At 42.5% G+C, this 22743-nt stretch overlaps 1 protein-coding gene and 1 long non-coding RNA gene across 3 annotated transcripts in view; one reads left to right on the top strand and one right to left on the bottom strand.

Moving 5' to 3' along the window:
• Positions 1 to 22743, top strand: part of NOL10 (nucleolar protein 10) — a 117696-nt gene that overhangs the window by 29714 nt on the left and 65239 nt on the right. The window contains 5 exon segments of the mRNA XM_017853853.1: positions 1506 to 1584; positions 2895 to 3044; positions 6127 to 6193; positions 16740 to 16760; positions 16763 to 16791. Of these exon segments, the coding sequence (XP_017709342.1) occupies positions 1506 to 1584; positions 2895 to 3044; positions 6127 to 6193; positions 16740 to 16760; positions 16763 to 16791 (346 nt within the window).
• LOC108516404 (uncharacterized) overlaps positions 1 to 22743 on the bottom strand; it is a 77818-nt gene that overhangs the window by 7269 nt on the left and 47806 nt on the right. Inside the window, exon 6 of one of the 2 annotated variants that reach the window (XR_001881818.1) lies at positions 14763 to 14961. The exons of the other annotated variant lie outside the window; for it this stretch is intronic. This is a non-coding gene — a long non-coding RNA (uncharacterized LOC108516404). Of the gene's footprint in view, positions 1 to 14762; positions 14962 to 22743 lie in introns of those variants that run through there. 2 annotated transcript variants of the gene reach the window in all.

The following is a 22743-nucleotide window of genomic DNA, read 5'->3' as shown; positions in this document are numbered from 1 at the left end:
AAGAACTAATATAACAGTTAAATAAATTGGTTATAAAATGTGCAAAAATCAGTGACCTTGTTATTTATTAGCACTATCCGGCTAGAAAGCTTATAAATGGAAAAACATTCTTATAACAACAAAAATTGTAAAACTTGATAACATATATGGGCCAGGTGTGGTGGCTGACACCTGTAATCCCAGCACTTTGGGAGGCCAAGGCGGGCGGATCACTTGAGGTCAGGAGTTCAATACCAGCCTGGGCAACATGGTGAAAACCCATCTCTACAAAAAAAAAATACAAAAATCAGCTTTGAGTGGTGTCGCACACCTGTAGTCCCAGCTGCTTGGGAGGCTGAAGCAGGAGAATTGCCTGAACCGGAAGGTAGAGGTTGCAGTGAGTTGAGATCATGCCACTGCACTCCAATCTGGGTGACAGGAGTGAAGCCCTGTCTCCAAAAAAATACATACGAAGAAAATGATAAAGGAATAAGTAGAGAAATCTATCACTGTACTGAAAGAAATGATTGAATGTACTTTGAAGAGCGAGTGACTAAAGTTGCTGTAGATAAGAGGCTTCAAGGTTCCCATAGGTGCCCCAGTGCAGTTACAGGCTCAAGCTCTAGGTGGCAGAAGAGATCTGATGATGACGACAGCCAACAGCCAGGACTCTAGGTCCTGGGCCAAGGGCATGTGGATGATGGGATTGATAGCAATATTGTCAACTTCTGACTCATCGCTTAGCACTCTTTCCACTGGAGATCATTGCTTTTGCTGCTGATTGGCTTGATTGGTATTTGAGAAGCATATTCTAGAGTTGTAGCCATAGCATTCAGTCTGTCTTTGGTACTTTCAGAGGCTCTGGGCTCCCTATTTGAGGATTAGTCTTTTGTTTTAGCTGAGCTTGGCTCATTTTAAAGTGGAAATGTTGTACCCATATCCAAACAAAATTATTTCTTCTTAAATATAAAAGGGGATGTTTCTTTAAATACCTTTATTCTGGCTTAATTAAAATGGAAGAAAGAAGTAGATTACATTTTGTATATAAAGTGTAATTTTATTTTGATTATGAAAGTTTGAATACAATTACCATTTACTTATTATTTTTGAGATAGGGTCTTGTTCTGTTGTCCCAGTTGGAGCACAGTGGAATGATAACAGCTCACTGCAGCCTTGACCTCCCAGGCTGAAGCAGTCTCCTGCCTCAGCCACCCAAGTAGCTGGGACAACAGGTGTGTGTCACCACAACTGGCTTTTTTTAAAAAATTTTTTGTAGAGATGGTGTCTCACTGTGTCGCCCAGGCTGGTCTTGAATTCCTGGCCTCAAGAAATTTTCCCACCTCAGCCTCCCAAAATGCTGGGATTACAGGTGTGAGTCATCTTACCAGGCTGCAGTTACCTTTTAAACAGAAGGCTAGAAATGTGATTTTCCCCCATTAGATTTGAAGTCAAGATTAATAATGAACTTGTTACTTGGAAGGAGGTTTGGCCATATATTCATGAAGCATGAATATTTTGCTTTTCAGGATAAACAATTTACCAACAATCTCTGCTTTGAAATTTAATGGTGCCTTGACCATGGCAGTTGGAACATCCACGGGGCAGGTAAATATGTTTAATTTGGAAACTTCACATCTAAGTTTTTATTTCAGTGGTGTGTGTATGTGTCATGAGAAATATACTGTGGGAACACAAAATGAGGCCATACTATTTTAGCCAGAGCAGGGGATATGCCTTAATGCTGGATTCTTCTAGCACCTTGAGAAATCTTGACTCTTGCCTTGGTCAGTCTGTGGTGCTGTGGACTTGGAGCTGCAGTGGGATAGGCCTTCACCACCACACCTGGCTAATTTTTTAACTTTTTGTAGAGACAGGGTCTCACTGTGTTGCTGAAGCTGGTCTTGAATTCCTGGGCTCAGGCAATCCTCCCACCTCAGCCTCACAAAGTGTGGGGATTACAGGCGTGAGCCACTGGGCCTGACCATAAGTACTCTCATTAGTGGTTTGGAACAGCATTTCTCAGCGTCTATGGAACAGAGAATTCTGTGGTCAGACAGTTTTGGGAGTCTGCCAGACTTCTACCCTTAAAGATTCACAGTGAGTTTCAGTGCTTTTTAAATAAAGGCACTGAGGAATTCTTGCAGACAAGAAATATGTTTAATAAATATTTCCAAAATTCGTATGTTCAAGGAGGCTTTTTTTTTTTTAAACATAGCATCATTAACTACAGCCCATGCCATGAGTGGTCAGCGGAACATGCATTAGCAATGCTAGTCCGAGGAGTACTTCTTTCTTTCCTTTAAGGCAGAGCCTGTACACTTGCCTCCCTCCCTGCAAGAGGTCTGAAACCCTGCCTTGGAAGATTAACTTTCTCTGTCATCATGGGCTGGAGGGGATCTGTCACCTGGGACTTAATCCTAGGGGAGCTTCCCCAGGCTTCCTTGCCCCTAATGACAGGGGTCCGAAGAGATTTCCCCTTCTCCCAAGAAGTCATAGCCTTGCTACCACCACCTGTCTTGAATCTACTAGGACTGTTGCTAATTATGTCTTTCATTTTTGTTTATATCTGTTGCTATGACACTGCCTGGTATGTAGGCCCTCAGTATGTATTTGTTGAACAAATTAAACAAATTCTTATGGGCTTTCATTTTTTGTTCCTTTCTTAGTATGTTCAGTACTCTTAAAAATTACCCTTGGGGTTGAATTCATAAAATGTATACTTTAAGGATTATTTAAGAGATCTTTCTGGAGAGAATCTCAAATCTCAACATCTTGAGTAAGGGTGTTCATTGTGTTCATAACAAAGTAATGAAGAAAATGGCTGCCATTATTCTCACTTATAAATATTTCCTTTGAAGATAAAATGTCTAGTTTGTTTAAACAGAAATAACTTGGTTTTGATTTTTTTTTTTCAGGTTTTATTATATGACCTTCGATCTGATAAGCCATTGCTAGTTAAAGATCACCAGTATGGGCTGCCCATTAAGTCTGTTCATTTCCAGGATTCATTAGATCTGATTTTGTCTGCTGACTCTCGAATTATCAAGATGTGGAATAAGAACTCCGTATGTATTTTTGGTTGAAATTACTTGCTGCTTTATTTGCAGGTGTTCGGAATGATCCTTTCCTCTCCATTGCTTTTTTTATGTGGGTTGTTGAGAAAGAGATACTGAATATCCATTTGGGAACTTAGTGGGAGGGCAGTTACTTTTGGATAGATAAGATATTCATGATTGCTTTCTTTCTGTTAAGAAATTTTCCTGATTATCTAGAACTGGCATGCATTTTAGATGTTAAGTTAGGTGGAGAGAAAATCATGGTTTAAAAAAGTTGATCCATGACCTGAGAAACCCCCTAGATACCGAGATTCCCTCACAGATGTAGGAAGAGTTTTAAGAGCCACTAATTATCCTCCCATGCATGTTTGTGTTGTTACATATCTCAAATTTATACTTTTCCTTTTTTTTGAGACAGAGTTTTGCTCTGTTGCCCAGGCTGGAGTGCCGTGCTGTGATCTCAGCTCACTGTAACTTCGGCCTCCTGGTTTCAAGCAATTCTCATGCCTTAGCCTTGGAGTAGCTGGGATTACAGGCTTGTGCCACCATGCCTGGCTAATTTTTGTATTTTTAGTAGCGATGAGGTTTCATCATGTTGGCCAGGCTGGTCTTGAACTCCCGGCCTCAAATGATCCCGCCTGCCTCGACCTCCTAAAGTGTTGGAATTACAGGCGTGAGCCACCGCACCTGGCCTTAAAAGCTGTATTTCTTAAGAATATTTTGATGTTCCTTTTCCTCAGCTCTAAATGTCATTTGAAATGTAACAAAATCCTATACTGCTGGTTTTAATCTGTCTTCTGTTTTTCATTTTTCATTTTAAAACTGAAGTATTTTGAGAGAATAGTAAAAGTTCATCAAATCAACGGGAAAATGCATTCAGTATAGTTATGCTTTTAAGAGTTCTTTGCATTTAATTCATTAGAAACTTAGCATTCTTAGTTTAAAAACAGATCACTTTTAAAAACTTATTTGTGATGAAGTTGGGTGAACGGTCCACCAGCCTCAGCAGTTCGTGCCTCAGTGCAAGTGCCAGTCTATTCCATGGGGGCTGCCTGTGCTCAGGCACACATGCTACAGACAGCCCCTCACAGTTCAGCTGCCTGTTGAGTCTCTGGCTTTCTAGGCTGTTACTTTGGTTTTTTAAATTTCATTTTGTTAATTCCTGAAGTATGGGTCTTCCTTGGCTTATTTTCCTTTTTTCTCTGGATCTCTCCTGGAGACCAGACGTGTGTTCTGCATCCCTGAGGCCATCACCTCATTCATAAGTTCTGGTGACTTTGTTTATGTTACAGAGAAGAACATAAAGAAAAAGACAGGCTTTCGGTCTGTCTAAATTCTTGGAAGAATTACCCTGATGATTGCCCAGGGAAGTGTCTGTGCTGTCTGCTTTGCTGGCTTTGAGTTTGGAGGATATTGAGGGCTTTTTTAAGGGTGATTCGTGATCTTAGACCAGAACTTTCTCTGCTGTTTTTCTGGCAATTCAAACTAATTGACATTAAAACAATATTTATTTTAATACTGCAAATGCTTATGTTTTATTCTTAAAATTCATAAAACACTGGTAAAGTAGAAGTTATTTATCCTTGACCTGGCTTTCATCCAGCCTAAGGGAAAGACTGTTACCAATCTGGATGTGTCTTTCCATACCCTTTAACTTCTGTGTAGTTTCCAATGTGTGGATTAGTATCACCTTTGACACCTTTCTGTCATTGTTGTTCCGTACCATTCTAATTCCTTTCCCCTCGCTTCCTGGTTTCCCCTCTTTTCCTTCCTCTTTCAGTGGCAACTTGAGAAGAACGGGAGGCAGCTGTGTGAGTTTCACTGTTAGTCTTGGGGTAGGACTTGGCCGTGTTCTTCACTGGACACAAACCATCTTGTCTGTGCTCTGACACTGCTCTTTTTTGCCGTGGGCACTCAGTCCATCCTAGTGTCAGACTTCTCATAATGAGTTACAAATGCAAGAGCTGGCAGAAATTTTCAGCATCACTTCTTGAAATCATCACACTGTAATTGCTACAGTAAATTTGGTTTTGGCATTTTTTTGTTTCTTATGACTAAAGACTTCCTCTTGACTAACACCCACATTGCTTGGCTTTGCCCGACCCGCTTACCTTGTTTATCTTTCTCATCGCCTTTTCCACACCCACCTTCTTAGCATCTTTCTCTTACTTCCCTTCTCTTAATTTTTGAGAAGATAGAACACAATTTTGAAAGATAGAGCACTTTCCCCCAACACTTAAAATAGAAACAGTTTAGCCCTAACTACGTAGTAACTAACACTTAGGTATTTGTAGGATTTTGTCTTTTATGTCCATTGTCTCACTTGATCCTCCTCAAAACCTTGCGGGGCAGGCATGGCAGTGTTGTCCTCATTTTCCATGCTGGCCATCTCTCTCCTCTGATTTCTTTCTTTTTTTTTTTTTGAAATGGAGTCTCACTCTGTCACCCGAGGCTGGAGTGCCATTGTGCTATCTTGGCTGACTACAATCTCCACCTCCTGGGTTCAAGCAGTTATCCTGCCTCAGTCTCTCTAGTAGCTGGGATTACTAGATCCCAGGCCACCATGCCTGGCTAATTTTTGTATTTTTAGTAGAGTCAGCATTTCACCACATTGGTCAGGCTGGTCTTGAACTCCTGACGTCAAGTCATCTACACGTCTCAGCCTCCCAAAGTGCTGGTATTACAGGTGTGAGCCACTGCTCCCAGCCGTCCTCTGATTTCTTTCAATACAAGTTAAACTGGGTACGCTTCACAGATTATGAAAGATTTTTTTTAAGTTGATGCATAATTTAAACTTCATCTTTTCTTCCCATGTTGACATTATCTTTAAAATGTTGTAATTTTTCTTTTTTTTTTGGACAGGTCACTTCTCCTCCCTAGGCCTGTTTCTTCATCTACAAAATGGGATTTTCTGATAAATTGATAAGATAAATTCTCTAAGATTTTTAAGAATTTAAATTTTGTATTTGAATTAGGCTATTTTATTTCTTTACATAGGAGTAGATGGTTCAGTTACAGCTTCAGTTTATTTGACATTGCCAAAAGTTGTTGTCCTTTAACTTTTAATAATTCATTTTGCTTGCTATTTTAGGGAAAGATATTTACTTCCTTGGAGCCAGAGCATGACCTTAATGATGTTTGTCTCTACCCCAACTCAGGTATGCATTCTGTAGTGAACATTCAGTGAGACAAATAAAAAGGCTATACTTTTTTAGGTTTTAAACCCATTTTATTTCTTAAGATAGAATTTGGCTTTGTCAGCACAATTCTTGGACATTTAACTTAGAAGGATTAAGAGCAGGAAGTGGTGTGGATGATTCAGAAAATGGCACTCTTAATGACTCAGTGCTCAGCCCGCCCAGCTATTAGTGGAAAGTGGTAACAGCATACAGGTAGGAGGCAGGTGAAGTGCTATTTTGGTGTGCTCTTTAGCTCTTTTATGTGATTAGTAATAGTGTGTGGAAATTGAGGGCAGAGATTTGGAGAAAGCTAGATTGCCTGATAATACACAGATGGCTCATGAAACCATAGGTTTTATAAATTCTAAGTTGTATGCTATTCAGCAATTTACATGTTAGATTTCAAAATTTAACAATGCATTCAAGGCAAATCTGTGAAGAATTTCAGAGTATGGGAGAAAAATGAGAACAGTTTCTACTCTGAGGACAGAGGTGCCCAGATCATCCTGATAGAGGGAAGTAAGGCAGAGCATGAGAAATCCTATCACGTTTGTGTAAAGAGTACTTTGACAGCTTTCTGGAGAGAGAGTGCTTTTACCCCGACCACTGAGAGCAGAGCAGCGAGAAGGTTTTGCTTTGCGTTGAGCTGGAGTGCCGAGTGAGATTTGCTTAGGTGGAGTTGGAGCTGAGGTGATTCTCATGGGAGAGCAGTCCAAGATGACCAGAAAGGATGGGCACAGAGGGCTTGGTTGGGGCCGGGAGGAGCGTCCTGTGCCTGAGCTGTGGTGGCTCTGGGAAGGCTGAAGTGGGAGGCAGAGAGTGGCAGGTGGTGGAGGGCCAGGCATGATGTGCTGAATGTCTTGGGCTCCGTGTGCAGTCGGAGAGGACTTGTTCCGACTGTGCTTTCAGAGGCAGGTCTATCCAGTGTTCCAAGGGTACATTGGTTTTGAACAAAAGTGACCCGGAAATGACTGATACTCTGAGCTGAGATGGGGAGCACAGGTGAGAGAGCAAGTTTGTAAAGATTATGGCTTCTTTTTCTAACGTGTGAGGATTAGGAGGTGATGGGCAGTTGCAGTATCTGGCAGTGTCTGGCTTCCCATCAAAATCATTTGCACAGCTTTAAAGGTACAGCTCCCTTGACCTTATGCTAGGTGTACTGACTCATAGTATCTATGGAGAGGGCTTAGAAATGTGTTTTTTTTTGTTTTGTTTTTTGTTTTTTTGAGATGGAGTCTCTCTCTGTCACCCAGACTGGAGTGCAGTGGCACGATCTCTGCTCATTGCAACCTTTTCTTCCTGGGTTCAAGTGATTCTCATGCCTCAGCCTCCCAAGTAGATGGGACTACAGGCACGCACCACCACCATGCCTGGCTAAATTTTGTATTTTTAATAGAAACGAGATTTTACTGTGTTGGCCAGGCTGGTCTTGAACTCCTGACCTCAAGTGATCTGCCTGCCTCCACTTCCCAAAATGCTGAGACTATAGGTGTGAGCCACCGTGCCTGGCCAGAACTGTGTATTTTTAACATAACTTCCCAGTGGATTCTTAGGCAGCAAGCCCTGAATTGATTCGCAGACTTGTGCTTGGGAGGCATGTCTGGTGTCCAGTAGAAAATGTGGTCTCAGGGTAAGTGGGTCTGTAGATAGAACGTTTTGCGATTATCCCAGAAGTGGTGGGAATGAATGAGGTGAGTGATAGGGAAAGCAGGAGTGAGATAGGAAGTGAGTAGGAGCCGGTTCATTTGGGAGAATGAGGAGGAGGAGCCAGCTGAGAAACTGGGCAGTAATGGACAGAATGACAGTGCCAGGCCCCACAGTTGTTGAAGTATGGGAGAGATTCAGTGGGCATTGCTCAGCAACTACTAAGGATTACAGAAGTTGGGGCAGGAAGGAAAAAACTAAGTTTGATTGCATGCTGCTGTTATCAATCTGGATGACGGATGCTATAATACAAACTTATTTCATCTTTTATAACTGTGTAGTCAGTGGTCCGTGGCTTTTCTTTTTCCTTCTGTTTTCTTTCTTTCTGCTTTTTCTTACCTCTTAAGGGGTCAGAAAAATTGGGTAATTCATTCAGGGTTGGTCACACAGGTGGTGTGTGGCAGAGCCTCAGTTAGAACCCAGCCTTCCTGATTCTGGTGCCCATGCTGTTTTCTTTTTTTTTTTTTTTGAGACAGTCTCCCTCTGTCCCCCAGGCTGGAGTGCAGTGGCACCATCTTGGTTGCTCACTGCAACCTTCCCCTCCCAGATTCAAGCAATTCTCCTGCTTCAGCCTCCTAAGTAGGTGGGATTACAGGCGCCCGCCACCACGCCCGGCTAATATTTGTATTTTTTGTAGAGACAGGGTTTCACCATGTTGGTCAGGCTGGTCTCAAACTCCTGACCTCGTGATCTGCCCACCTCGGCCTCCCTAAGTGCTGGGATTACAGGTGTGAGCCACTGCGTCCAGCCGCCCTTGCTGTTTCTAATTGCACACTGCTCTCCCAAGAAAGACGAGAAACCCTGGACTTTATAATTTGCATTTCATCTGTGATAGTTGAGAGAATTTTATTATAATCATGGGAGTAAAGTAAAATTCTGGTGAGTTCAGGAACAGATTGCAGCTGAGGATGCTGGGTCCTAGTTAGGGTATTGAAATAACCTGCACTGGGGTCTGGGCTAAGTAGGTAAGTGAGTAAACCGGGTGGAGCTGAGGCTGGGGCAAGGGTGATGAGCAGGGGTAGTGCGACTGGGGGAGTGACAGTTTGAAGGGCACAGAGAGTAGGGAGAGAAAGACAGTCTCACCTTGGGCTGTACAATTTGGTAACCACTAGCCACTGAAGGGCATTGACAGGTACTGTGAGTATAAAATATACATTGGATTTAAAAGACATTCTGTGAAAAAAGGATATAAAATAGATCATTAATAATTTTCTATTAATTACGTGTTGAAATGAACATATTTTAGACATATTGGATTAGTAAAATTAATTTCAACTTTTTTTAAATGTGGCTACTAAAAATTTTTAAATCACATATGTGGCTCACATGCTGTTCCCATTGGACAGTGCTGGTCTAAACTGGGAGATCTTCAACCCTTTAGGATGCTGGTAAGGTTTAATAGTGCTTGTGCCTGGCCGGGCACGGTGGCTCACGCCTGTAATCCCAGCACTTTGGGAGGCAGAGGCGGGCGGATCGTGAGGTCAGGAGATCGAGACCATCCTGGCTAACATGGTGAAACCCTGTCTCTACTAAAAATACAAAAAATTAGCCAGGCATGGTGGCAGGTGCCTGTAGTCCCAGCTACTCCAGTAGGCGGAGGCAGGAGAATGGTGTGAACCCACAGCGGAGCTTACCTTGAGCCGAGATCGCGCCACTGCACTCCAGCCTGGGCAACAGAGCGAGACTCCATCTCAAAAAAAAAAAAAAAAATAGTGCTTGTGCCTGGCCCAGTGTAGTGGGGATTTTTGAGGCTGGTAGGCTGCGTCACTTTTTCCATTGTAACCAAGAATGTAGAGGCTCAGACAGTGAAATGAGTGCCAATCTGTTGCCACCCCGAGGCTGCTGTGCACAAACAGCTTCTCCACGAGGCAGGGCTAGAGTTTGGACTCTTCTTGTGGTCAACTTGATATCTCAGGTCAATTTTGTGCATCTGTCCCCACCTTTAATGGCTGTAAAGATCTGTTAACCCACAAAGGGTGAGACTCCTTGGCAAAGAAGCCTCTTTCTGAGAAATACTCAGGCTCAGACTATTGAGGAACCCATTCTTGAAATTCTACCAGTGATGACAGTGTTTGGAATCACAAGGACAAGGAGAGGAGGGAGGCTGATGTTAGCAGTGAGTGTTGTTACCCAGGTGACTGCTGAGGAAGAGACTTAAATTGGATTGAGAGGGTGCTGATAATTCAACCACGCATCTCTGAAATACTGATTTTATTTTTTCCCTTGGTCTGTATTTATTTTTTCAGAGACAGGATTTCACTTTGTTGCCTAAGCTGGAGTGTAGTGGCACATTTATAGCTCACTGCAGCCTTGAACCCCTGGGCTCAAGTGATCCTGCCTCGGTCTCCTGAGTAGCTGAGACTATAGATGCGCATCATCATGCTGGGCTCTCCGCTGGTCTTACAATAAAAATTTAAATGATTTGTCATTAAAATGGCATAAAATTGTAAAATAAGCATGGTTTTAATGAAATTTAGAAGTGTTTCTCTCTGGGAAGAACACTTATTTAATGAAGATTATTACGGCCTAGCGCAGTGGCTCACGTCTATAATCCCATCATGCCTATAATCCTGAGGCAAGAGGATCACTTCAGGCCAGGAGTTCAAGACCAGCCTTGTCAACATAGCAAGACCCTGTGTCTACTAAAAATAAAATAAATTAGCAGGAGCAGTGGCACACGCCTGTAGTCCCAGATACTCAGAGGGCTGAAGCAGGAGGATCGCTTGAGCCCAGGAGTTTGAGTTTACAGTGAGCTGTGATCTCGAAACTAACTGTACTCCAGCCTGGGTGACAAAGCAAGACCTAAAAAAAAAAAAATTATGTTGATAACATTTTAATTGTAGAAGCATTTGTAGCACAGTGATTTTAATAGTTACTTATTAAAGTAATATTTATGAAAAACTGTTTGACAGTTTGGTCAGAAAACATTCTTAATGAGTAGCATTTTAAAAAGTCTATTTGGCAAACTGACCTATAGGCCAAATCCAGTCCACCACTTGGTAGTTTGCAGCCTTTGAGTTAAGAATGGGTTTCACGTTTTTAAATGGTTGGGGAAAAAAAAAAATCAAAGAAGAGTAATATTTTATGACATGGAAATTCAAATTTTTGTGACTGAAATTCAGATTTCAGTGTCTTTCAGCATAAAGTTTTATGTGAACACAGCAACCCTTGTTCGTTTATACATTGTCCATGTGGCTTTTGCAGCACTGTGGCAGAGGTGAGTAATTTTAACAGTGACCAGGTGGGCTGCAAAGCCTAAAGTATTTACTGCCTGGCCCTTTACAGAGACAGTTTGCTGACCCCTGGTCCATTTTACTAATATAAACAAAAAAGGTCACTTTATCCACAGTATTTAATTATGAAAAATTTCAGGCCAGGTGCAGTGGCTAACGCCTGTAGTCCTAGTACTTTGGGAGGCCGAGGCGTGCAGATCACTTGAGGTCAGGAGTTCGAGACTAGCCTGGCCAACATGGTGAAACCCTGTCTCTACCAAAAATACAAACTTAGCTGAGGCTGAGGCAGGAGAATTGCTTGAAACCAGGAGGCGGAGGTTGCAGTGAGCCGAGATCATGCCACTGCACTCCAGCCTGGGCAACAGAGCAAGACTCTGTCTCAAAAAAAAATTTTCAAACATACAGGAAGATTGAAAAAGTGGTAGAATGAGCATCTTTATATTCTCTCCTCAATGTTTGTTACTGTTATCTTCGCCATAACTGATTTATTTATCTCTGTGCTTCTGTGGTTGTTCTGGTGTCTTTGTGGGATCACTCAAAAGCCAGCTGCAGACATGGTGGCACTTACCTGCACCGAGGGTGGCATTGATCTCCTGAAAATCATTGAAATTATTAGGTCCCTTATCGTGCCTAATAAAAATGGCAGCCCTTTTTCTAATATTATCTTACATCCAGTCCATTTTCAGGTTTTCCTAATTGTTCTCCATACGCCCTTTTTTAGTTAGGTGTGGGGTTTTTTTGTTTGTTTGTTTTGTTTTTTTTGAACCAGGATATAACTGAGGTTGTGTGTTACATTTAGCTATTGTATATCTTTAGTTTCTTTCAATCCAGAATAGTCCCCCACATCTTTTTCTTTTCTTCTCCATGACGTTGACTTTTCAAAGATCAGGCCAGTGGTCTCAGAATATCCCTCATCCTCGATTTATGTGATTTTTTTTTCTCATGATGTTGTTTAACTTGATCCTCTACCCTGTATTTTTTCTAAAATCGAAGTTAAGTCTAAAGACTTAATTAAGTTTAGATTAAATTTGGGGCAAGAGTAATGTGCAGGCTGCTGGGGTCTCCAGATAGTCGCAGTATCCGAGAGGGATAAGGTTGATGCAAATTAACAATTTCAAGCATGATGTTTTGGACAAACGAATGACTGTTACTATCTAATAACTCATAAGAGGTTAATCAAGAGTAGAAAAGCTAGCCAAATAATTTTTCTTTTTTTTGAGACGGAATCTCGCTCTGTCCCCAGGCTGGGGTGCAGTGGCACGATCTCAGCTCACTGCAAGCTCCGCCCTCCTGGGTTTACACCATTCTCCTGCCTCAGCCTCCCGAGTAGCTGGGACTACAGGCGCCCGCCACCTCGCCCGGCTAGTTTTTTGTATTTTTTAGTAGAGACGGGGTTTCACCGTGTTAGCCAGGATGGTCTTGATCTCCTGACCTCATGATCCGCCCGCCTTGGCCTCCCAAAGTGCTGGGATTACAGGCTTGAGCCACCGCGCCCGGCAATAATTTTTCATAAGAGAGCAAGCAAAGCAAGACCAGTAGGCGCCCCTTCTTTGTGGCTTGGATCTGAGTGTGGCAGGTTCATGCGCTCTGCTATTCCTTGCTTTCCCACACCTTTTCCTCCAGCTGTACTCTTTGTGTCTGTGCTTAATCATTGTGGGCTTAATCATAGTTCAGAAAAGCTGAAACTGTCTTTCTTTTTTCTTTTCACTTACTCATTTTGGAGTAATTGAAGCATAATCATGATTATGGTTTTGTAATATTTTTCTTATACCAAGGCTGCTCAGAATATTGGGAAATGGTTCCGCCTTCCTGCCTTGTTCAGGGCCCTGCTTCTATGGCTCATCTGGCCACCTGTACAGTGAGCAGCTGCTCCATGTGGGTCAGGGCATTTGAAGAGACTGCACGGCTCTATGACTTGGGTGTGCATCAGATCGACGACACGGGGAGCTTGTAAAGCTTACGTGTGTCTTGAGTCCCACTCCAGACCTGTGGAATCAGCATTGGTGGTTTCAGAACCATTGGTAGAGAGGAAAGAACATGGGCACTGGGCTCAAGAAAGACCCAATTCAGGCTTAATAGTGGTGGAAATTCCCCAACCTCAGCATTCTCACCTGCTTTACAGGGCTGTTGGAGACTGCTTCTACTGATAAATGTGAAAAAGTCTTTTATTCCCTGTCAGTGCCCTCTAAATACGTGGAGAACTGTTGGGGTCATCTGTAAATATCTTTGGTGCCTTGTATAGTAAACTCAAATGCCCCATACTTTCATTTTAGGTTCTATATAGGGCAGGAGCACCCCTGCCAGTCCCCTTTGGCACGGTTCTGCGTGCACAGCCTGTCTCCTCTGAGCTGTTCGAGGCAGTGACTGATGCCATATGTTTTTGTGCAGTGCTCCCCAACGTGTTTGGCGAAGACCAGGATTTTGGTTTTTTGTTTTGTTTCGAAGTTTCTAATCCACTGTACTTTGATACGTCTGTAAAATACAATACAAATGAATTACTAGGAAAATGATCACACGTTTGGATGTCACTGCAGTGTTGAACTGCAGGTTTCTAAATGCTTCATTTCAATTTCTGCACTTATTTCCTGGCCTGGTGACAGTTTGCAGTCTGGCTCTGGGGACACAGTTTGAGCAGCTGTAGAGCACTGTGTTTGTGTTGTGAGCTTCAGTGAGTCCTTTAGTCCCCAGAGCACATGCAGATGAGTACTGATTCATGCATGTTTCTGGGGAGGGCACTACTTTGTCAAATTCTCTTTTATTGTATTATTACAGTGTACAGTACACTGCTTACTATACACTATAGTGTACTGGTTCATACTGGAAATGTGTTCTTTTGACTCTAGGTGATATCTTTTCCTTCCTTTAAAAATGTATAGTTTTATTGTGGAAACAATAATAAACAACATTAAAATAAATTTAAAGGAAAAAAGTCTTCAGTGCCACAAACTCTTTACACGTACTATTACATACTATTACTGTCTTCATGAGTGAAACCATATTAATCCTGTGTTCATATGTTTTAAGTTGTTCTCACACTGTACTTATGGTTACCTTTTGCTTTTTAGTTTGACATTGTATTAAACACATCTTTCACTTTGCCATGTGGTATTTATACTGACTTTTTAAAAATGGTTTCTTATTTGATCATGCAAGAGGTCTTTTAATTTTATCTTAGTTGATGAAGTGTCAGAGTCCCGTGTTATGGAGCTTTGGAATTGGTCGACTGTCAGCGGCTCTACTTATTAGCTATGTGGTGGCCCTGAGCAAGGGAGGTAACTTGCTGATAATGTGACTTGCCTGCCACGGTGCTCATGCTCTTCTCTTCTTCTGCCTTGATCATCTTAATTTCTGCTGAACTAAGACTTGCTTTCACCGGTTTATTTTTCTGTTTCTGCTTGTTAGAAGCTGCTCATAATCTTTGGGCTCTATGATGTTCTTTTTCTCATTCATAATTACTTTCACCCCGACCCTTCTCACTTGAGTTTCGTAGTAGACCTACTTGTATCACTAGCCATATGTGACTATGTGAAATCCTCCCCCGTTTTAGAAAACAATCTAGCTATGTCCAGTCTGAATTTTTTGTGTAATTACATCAGAGCACTTACTGTGGTTTGTTGGTAGGTGTTGTTGTATTTCATTGTGGAATGTTCATTGTTGAGTGTTCAGGGTTGAGCCAGTGGAGAAGGCTTAGGAGAGGTCTTTAGTAGGAACCTTCCTTGTGGTAGTAAAGATGGGGCTTCTATCCCCAGAACTTCTTTAATTATGTCTGAAGGCTCCTGGAGACCTTTCGGCAGAGCTGTTAGTGGAGACCTAGGAAGCACAATCAGGAGAGGCCGTTTCCATCTGTCATGACCTCAGTGAACATTGTTTGGAAGGCCAGAAAAAGTGCTAAGATGAAAGATTCTGCAGGGGTTACAAGCTATGCAAAACAACTCTGATTTTGTTTTGGTTTAATGTAGACATTATTCTTGCTTTTTTAGACTTCGTTAGGTGCTTTTAGATGTTTTTACGGGGGGTGTGGGTGTGTGTCTGTGAGTTTTGTGTGCATATATTTTTGGTGACCTGTTGGTCCCAGTTCAGGTCTAGCTCACACTTTTGAGTTGTGGGCAAGATGTGGTTTTGGTAAGATAGTATTGAGGCCGGGTGCGGTGGCTCACACCTGTAATCCCAGCACGTTGGGAGGCCAAGGCGGGCGGGTCATGAGGTCAGGAGATCAAGACCATCCTGGCTAACATGGCGAAACCCCCTCTCTACTAAAAATACAAAAAATTAACTGGGCATGGTGGCGGACACCTGTAGTCCCAGCTACTAGGGATGCTGAGGCAGGAGAATGGTGTGAACCCGGGAGGTGGAGCTTGCAGTGAGCCGAGGTCGGCGCCACTGCACTCCAGCCTGGGTGACAGAGCAAGACTCTGTCTCAAAAAAAAAAAAAAGATAATATTGAGTTCCTGCTTGAGTGGTAATTGACTCTATTCACTCAGCATTTCATTTCTGTAACAGAGTCAAATATCATCACTTTTACAAACTTTTGTGTTAATGAAAGGAAAGGCAGCAAAAAATATTTTTAAAAACAGAATCTAATCGTTGCCCTTAACATTTGGTATATTCATTTATCATTATGTGATCTGATAATCTAAATGTCTTCCCTCTATGGATTCCTCTTGTATCTTACAAATAGATTTGTAAAATGAATTATTATTTGGCTGATCTGTAGAAGTCTTTATTTAACAACAGAAACTCTTGAGTTTCCCTTTAACATTCCCTCAAGACTGGGGCATCAGTCCCTCTGAGCTTTCTTTTTCTGATCAATAACATAGGGCTGTGATATATCTTCTTTTAGAGGGTTGTTGCATGTTCACTAAGATAATGTATGTGGAAGTGTCTAGATGGCTATGAAGGACTGGCCAAAGGCTTGCTGGTTTCAGTTTTATTTAAAGTGCAGTGGTCTGGTCCTGAGCAGGGGTTCTGAGGAGTTTTGATATTTGCATATTCCCATGTTGGAGCTGCTTCAGAACACTTGGGGAAGGAGTGTGTCGCAAAAATGGCAGAGAAAAGGGAACAAAACTGAGACATTTGAATACTTTGATACTAAGTAGTTTAGTACCAAATAATAATGTATTTATAGGTTGCTCCTGGGGTTATAGGGAGTCATTTATTGAATGCCAGAAAGTTATCTCTTTCTTCAGTTTTGCTTTCTTATATGCTGATCCTAAGGAGACTCAGTTATTAACCGGCTGGTTGGTTCAGTCTGTTATAATTCCCTGGGAGGGAGTGACTGTGCTGTAGTCAGGACTGTTAGAGTCCCTGTAGGACTTTCTGGTGTAGACTATAACAAAATGTAGACATTTTGTTTTGCAGTCAGTTTTATAAAAGTTAGGAATTTGCTTTGCAAAAGCAAAGCAAATTTGTTCTGCAAAATTTGAATTTGTTTTGCAAAAGTTAGGAATTTGTTGTGACATTTTGTGGGAAATACTCTACTTTTGGTTCAGTGATTAACAGAAGCTCCGCAGGCATTTCAGAATGGAAAGCAAATAGAAAAGGGTACTTTCTTTTCCTATGCGTTGACCTTTTCACTGTGTTTATTTTAGGCATGCTTCTGACGGCCAGTGAAACCCCAAGATGGGCATCTATTACATTCCAGTAAGTAATACAAAGAGGCATTTCAGTAAAATAGGACAAGCAAAGATACTTTTATTATTTATTTAAGTTTTTGAGACGGAGTCTGGTGGTCACCGAGGCTGGGGTGCAGTGGCGCAATCTCAACCCACTGCAATGTCTGCCTCCTGGGTTCAAGTGATTCTCCTACCTCAACGTCCTGTAGCTGGGATTACAGGTGCACGCTACCACACCCGGCTAATTTTTGTATTTTTAGTAGAGATGGGTTTTGCCATGTTGGCCAGGGTGGTCTTGAACTCCTGACCTCAAGTGATCCTCTTGCCTGGGCCTTCCAAAGTGCTGGGATTACAGGTGTGAGCCACCACTCCCGGCCAAATACTTTTTAAATCGGGTGTATTGAGGAACCTGGGTCTACATGTGGCTATGTACATTACATACAGTGGACTCACTTGTGGGTTGAATTTGCTTTCTGGAGCTCGTCAGTTCATGCTCAAACGTTCTTTTATGGAAACTGTTTAATATCATGTTAAAATAGACGTTAGAAATTAGTATTTATTCTTCTGATTTGCATTTATTTTTTGTTTCCAAGTATTTCCGAATCTTAAACTTTCAGCTGTTAGTGATCTGGAGGTCTAATTCTAAAAAGTCTATTACTCTTCAAGTCATCTCACTCTAGTTTGTTTGTTTCTTTTAAAAATAAGTCACATATAAAATAAATTATCATAGATCATCCTGATCAGGGATGACATGTAGTTTGCAAAAAAAAAAAAATAACCTATTTTTTCCCTCCTGAAATAATTCTTCTCTTAGATAACCAAAAGCTCCCCACCCTTCCCTTTAAGTTTATAGTAGAAATGAAACAAGGAAATATGATTTCATAAGCAGAAAAACACATAGTGTAAGTTGGCATTAGATTACTTTATACTCAGCAGATATCTCCCTTACCTGAGATTTGAGAAGAGAGTTGAGTGAGGCGTACTGAAGATCAGAATTTGAGGGAGGTGAACTCTCTGTCACCACTATCATCTCCCAGGTATGAAAATTCTTCCTGTCTATGATAGTCTTTTTAAAATTGCTCAGTTATGGATCGGACGTGGTGGCTCACGCCTGTAATCCCAGCACTTTGGGAGGCCGAGGTGGGCGGATCACGAGGTCAGGAGATCGAGACCATCCTGGCTAACACAGTGAAACCCCGTCTCTACTACAAATACAAAAAAATGTGCTGGGCGTGGTGGCGGGCTCCTGTAGTCCCAGCTACTCGGGAGGCTGAGGCAGGAGAATGGCGTGAACCCAGGAGGCGGAGCTTGCAGTGATCCGAGATCGCGCCGCTGCACTCCAGCCTGGGCGACAGAGCAAGACTCTGTCTCAAAAAAAAAAAAAATTGCTCAGTTATGTATTTTCACACACAAAAAAAGCATGCTACTTGCTGTTGATTCCGTGGTTACTGATGTGTAGTTGAAAGCACTTAGAGATACTTTGGTTGGTTGGTAGTAAAATGAAGGCCATTCAAACAGGAAGCATTTTGGTTTTCCTAAGTTACCATTTGTTCCTTTTTCCCTGGACTCTCACAGATACTGCAGTCATATTCCTATCAACTTATCCATCTTTCCTTGTATTCACTTGTTAATACATATTATGGACTACATCAGCTGTGTGTCGGGAACGATGCTGTATGCTGGCAGTATTACAGCCGCCAGGGTACTGCCCTTCACCTTGAGGAGTTACTGTTCAGAATCCAACAATAAAGTAGGCAGTTGCCTTTCAGTGTGAGGAATGCTACCAGGGTACTGTGGTGGGAGCCCTTAGGAGAGAACCTGTACCCATTGAGGGCCCGGGAGCTGATGAGAAGTGTGGTTGGCACTCAGGAAAAACTTCCCAGAGGGACAGACTTTGAAGGAGGGACCTGAGGATGGCTGCGTAGACTGGGTGAAGGGGTGGGGTGGAGTGAGGTGCCCAATGGGAGAAGGATTTTTTTCTTTTCCTTTTCAGTCGACATTCCCAGGTCGGGCAGTAGACCTGGGATAGGATCTTGACAGTAGAGTGGGTGCAGAGTTGAGGGAGCAAGTACCTCCCATGACTGAGCATTCGAGTTGGGGGGCAGGTAGAAAACCAGATTAGAAGGGGTCTTGTGAGCCAGCTGTGGGGATGTAGGGCAGGGAGTCCTGGCAGAGTTGTAAGCAGGGGTGTGATAGGATCAGACCTGTGTTTGAAAAGATTACTTTTGCTGCCACAGGGGAATTCATTAAACAGGCTCTAGTCTGGACACAACAAGCACAGGCTGTGGCAGCCCACAGGAGAGATGATGGCACCTGCGTTACCTGTGCCAGGCTCTCTTTCTAGTAGTTGTGGCTCTTTGGGGTTCTGGGATAACGTGAGAGAAGTCTAATCTGGTAGGCAGTACTTGCACAGGATTCATCCTTGAATTGCCCAGTGGCATGTTTCAGAGGTGTTCATTGATTGAGAGCTGTATAGATCACAGGAAATGCTGCCCTCAGATCAGCATTACATAGTTTTCTCCCAGTTTCTGCCCCTTTGGGGAAGGTTGTCAGGAGAGGCAGAATAAATCAGCTTGCCCCTATCCTTTTCATCATGAGAAAGATCTCTTTCATCTTCCTCTTAGAAGTGCTTATTGTGTTTTGATCACTGCAGCAACATGGACAGCAAGTGCCTGTCCATGCCTTGGATCTTAGATCCCTTCCACATGTCAAAAGTAGATAGAATCAACTAGTGGGCAGGTGAAAAGCACCCTCAGTGTGGAGTGCTGCTTCGAGAGGTCTGCCTAGTAGAGGAGGAGGTGTGGGCTGGAGAGCTGCATTGTAGAGAAGTGGGGAGGGGCAGTCCTGAGGATGGTTGCAGTGAGGCCACCTTACAAACCTGTATGAGGATGGTGGCCATGGGGATAGAAATAGAATTGGAAGAGTTGTTATGGTTATAAGAGACTTGGAATTGATGGATGTGGGAAGTAAGGAACAGGAAAGAACCAAGGATGACACCCCAGGTTTTGCTTGGGCAAATGTGTGGATGACGATATCCAGAAAGAGGCAGGAGAATATTAAAAATTGTTTTCCCTTTGGTATTTTCTGCATTTTATAAAATGATCTTTTAAAGAAAGCAAAACAACTTTTTCATTTATGCAAACAATGTATGCATATTCCTGTTTATTCTAAGTGGATTACAAAGTATACAAAAATAAAAACTAGCTATTCCCTCTTGATAATACTGTAACTACCATTCATATTTGGATGTATTGTTTTTCAGTTATATTTGTGATGTTATGTGTGTGAAGTTGTATTTTTTTTTTTAAGTTTTAATTTTGTTTTTTTTTGAGACAGAGTTTTTGTTGCCCAGGCTGGAGTGTAGTGACATAATCTTGGCTCACTGCAGCCTCTGCCTCCCAGATTCAAGCAATTCTCCTGCCTCAGCCTCCTGAGTAGCTGGGATTGCAGGCATGTGCCACCATGCCCAGCTAATTTTCTTTTTTTTTTTTAGTACGGGGTTTCACCATGTTGATCAAGCTGGTCTCAAACTCCTGACCTCATGTGATCTACCTGCCTCGGCGTCCTAAAGTGCTGGGATTATAGGCGTGAGCCACCGCACCTGGCCCTGATTTTTGTGTTTTTGGTAGAGACAGGGTTTCACCAGGCCAGACTGGTCTTGAACTCCTAGCCTCAAGTGATCCACCTGCCTTGGCCTCCCAAAGTGCTGGGATTACAGGCATGAGTCCTGAAGTTGTATTTTATATACAAATTGATACCTGGTTTCTGCAGTTAACCTTGGAAATATTAATTCTAAGGTACTGAAATTACCTAAAACATTTTTAGTTATCTCTATTATATGTCATTGGCTGGTTTATGACGTGTCTATTATCTTAGAACTGTAAGAGACCCACTGTTTACTTCTGATTCTCTGGATCGGTTTCTTCAGGTGGGCGTTTTTGTTCCAAGTAATGGTGACTTTAATTAGCATGAGTGTGAGGGGCTAGTGATGAGAAGTGTGAAGTGTGAGGGGCTGGTGATAAGAAGTAAGAAGTGTGAAGTGTGAGGGGCCGGATCATGGCCAGGTGATGAGAAACTGCCTTCTTGACAAATGTTAGCTTATCTTGTAAGACCTTTTTAGTTTCAACTTTTGTACCTGAGATTTAACAGAAAGCTGCGAAAAAAAATCCAGAGAGCCCTCTCCTAGGTGAGCTGCATATGGAGACAGTGTGAGCAGAAGTTGCTTTTGCTAAGCGAAGCCTTATGCTGAAACTTGGACTTCAGTGTTCCTTTCTGACCTACCTTTCTGCCCTGCTCCCACAGTACTGAGTGATATTTTATAGCACCACTTGTCTTTACTTGGAAACTGCTCTTTGTAATACTCCTTCAAAGCAAAGAGAGAGCCCAAGGGTCTGAAAGCCTGCCATTTTTCATAAGATTTTATCAAACTTACCAAGCTAACATTTGGCACGAAGGTTCATTTGAGGCTATAGAACCAGAGAAATGTGTGTTTAATGTATGACCCATGCCAAGTTTAGGAGGCCTGCACTGTGATTTGTATTAACATCTTATAAATCAGGTTTGAAAACTTTTTCCCTCCCTCTTTGGGGCATGCTGAAGATGAAGGCAACTTAGTGTTCTTTTAGCTTGTTAATTTTTGCCTTTTTGTCTGATACCATCTTTCTTGAGTCATTGAGATCTTTATAAACTAATGCCGTTCCTGATACACCACCTTCTGGCACTTAGATATCTCTGTAGCCAGCTTGTCCTTTGAGACCAAATGGGTTGTCTCCAGCCCCTGTCCCGTTTTCTCAGTGCTTTCCTTTTGTTTTTGTTTCTGCTTTTCAGTCAGAGACCAGGTTCTATTGTTTTGTTTGTTTGTTTGCTTCAGGGTCTAATTCATCTGCAGCTTCAGAGACTAATGCCAAGAATAGTTTTTCAAGCTTGGTTTTTCCTCTGAAACATAATTTAATCTCAGGTTAGTTCTTTATAATTAACATCCTTGGCAACGATGTAGACTCCAGAGGGAATCCAAGTCCCCTATGGCACACAACCCAAAACCCAGCCTTTGTGCTTAATGGTGTTTCTGTTGGAAATGCTCCTGAGCTCCGAGCCCCTAGCATATCAGGGCGTTCCTGCAGCCACTCATTGCTTGGTGGTGGTGGTTGGGGCCCAAGTGATTGCTTGCTGCTTGGTAATGTGGATGTGTAAACTTGAGGGAAAATGTAGGAGGAAAACTATTTGTTTGGGAAGCTGTTTGATTTAGAAGAATAAAAGTAATTCAGTTGGCCGGGCGTGGTGGCTCACGCCTGTAATCCTAGCACTTTGGGAGGCTGAGATGGGCAGATCACTTAAGGACAGGAGTTTGAGACCAACCTGGTCAACATAGTGAAACCGTCTCTACTAAAAGTACAAAAATTAACCAGCGTGGTGGTGCGTGTCTGTAGTCCTACTCATGAGGCTGAGGCAGGAGAATCGCTTGAACCTGGGAGGCAGAGGTTGCAGTGAGCCAAGACTGCACCAGTGCACTCCACTCTGGGCAACGGAGCAAGACTCTGTCTCAAAAAAAAAAAAAAAAAAGTAGGCCAGGCACGGTGGCTCAAACGCCTGTAATCCCAGCACTTTGGGAGGCCAAGGCGGGCAGATCACTAGTTCAGGAGTTTGAGACCAGCCTGGCCAACATGGTGAAATCCCTTCTCTACTAAAGAGACAAAAAAATTAGCCGGGAGTCGTTGTAGGTGCCTATAATCCCGGCTACTTGAGAGGCTGAGGCAGGAGAATTGCTTGAACCCGGGAAGTGGAGGTTGCAGTGAGCCAAGATCACGCCATTGTACTCCAGCCTGGGTGACAGGGTGAGACACCATCTCAAAAAAAAAAAAAAGGAAATTCAACTATAAGGATATGTGCTTTGTTTTTTTTTTTTTCCTTTTTTAAATGTCAATATTTAAGATGTTATAAAGAATAAATACATCACTGCACCCAGCTTTCAAGAATGGCAGTT

This window comes from Rhinopithecus bieti, unplaced genomic scaffold, assembly GCF_001698545.2.
Source record: "Rhinopithecus bieti isolate Rb0 unplaced genomic scaffold, ASM169854v2 scaffold_1530, whole genome shotgun sequence".
NCBI classification, from domain to species: Eukaryota; Metazoa; Chordata; class Mammalia; order Primates; family Cercopithecidae; genus Rhinopithecus; species Rhinopithecus bieti.
The sequence above is the reverse complement of the archived record's forward strand: the minus strand, read 5'-3'. Positions and strand labels throughout refer to the sequence as shown.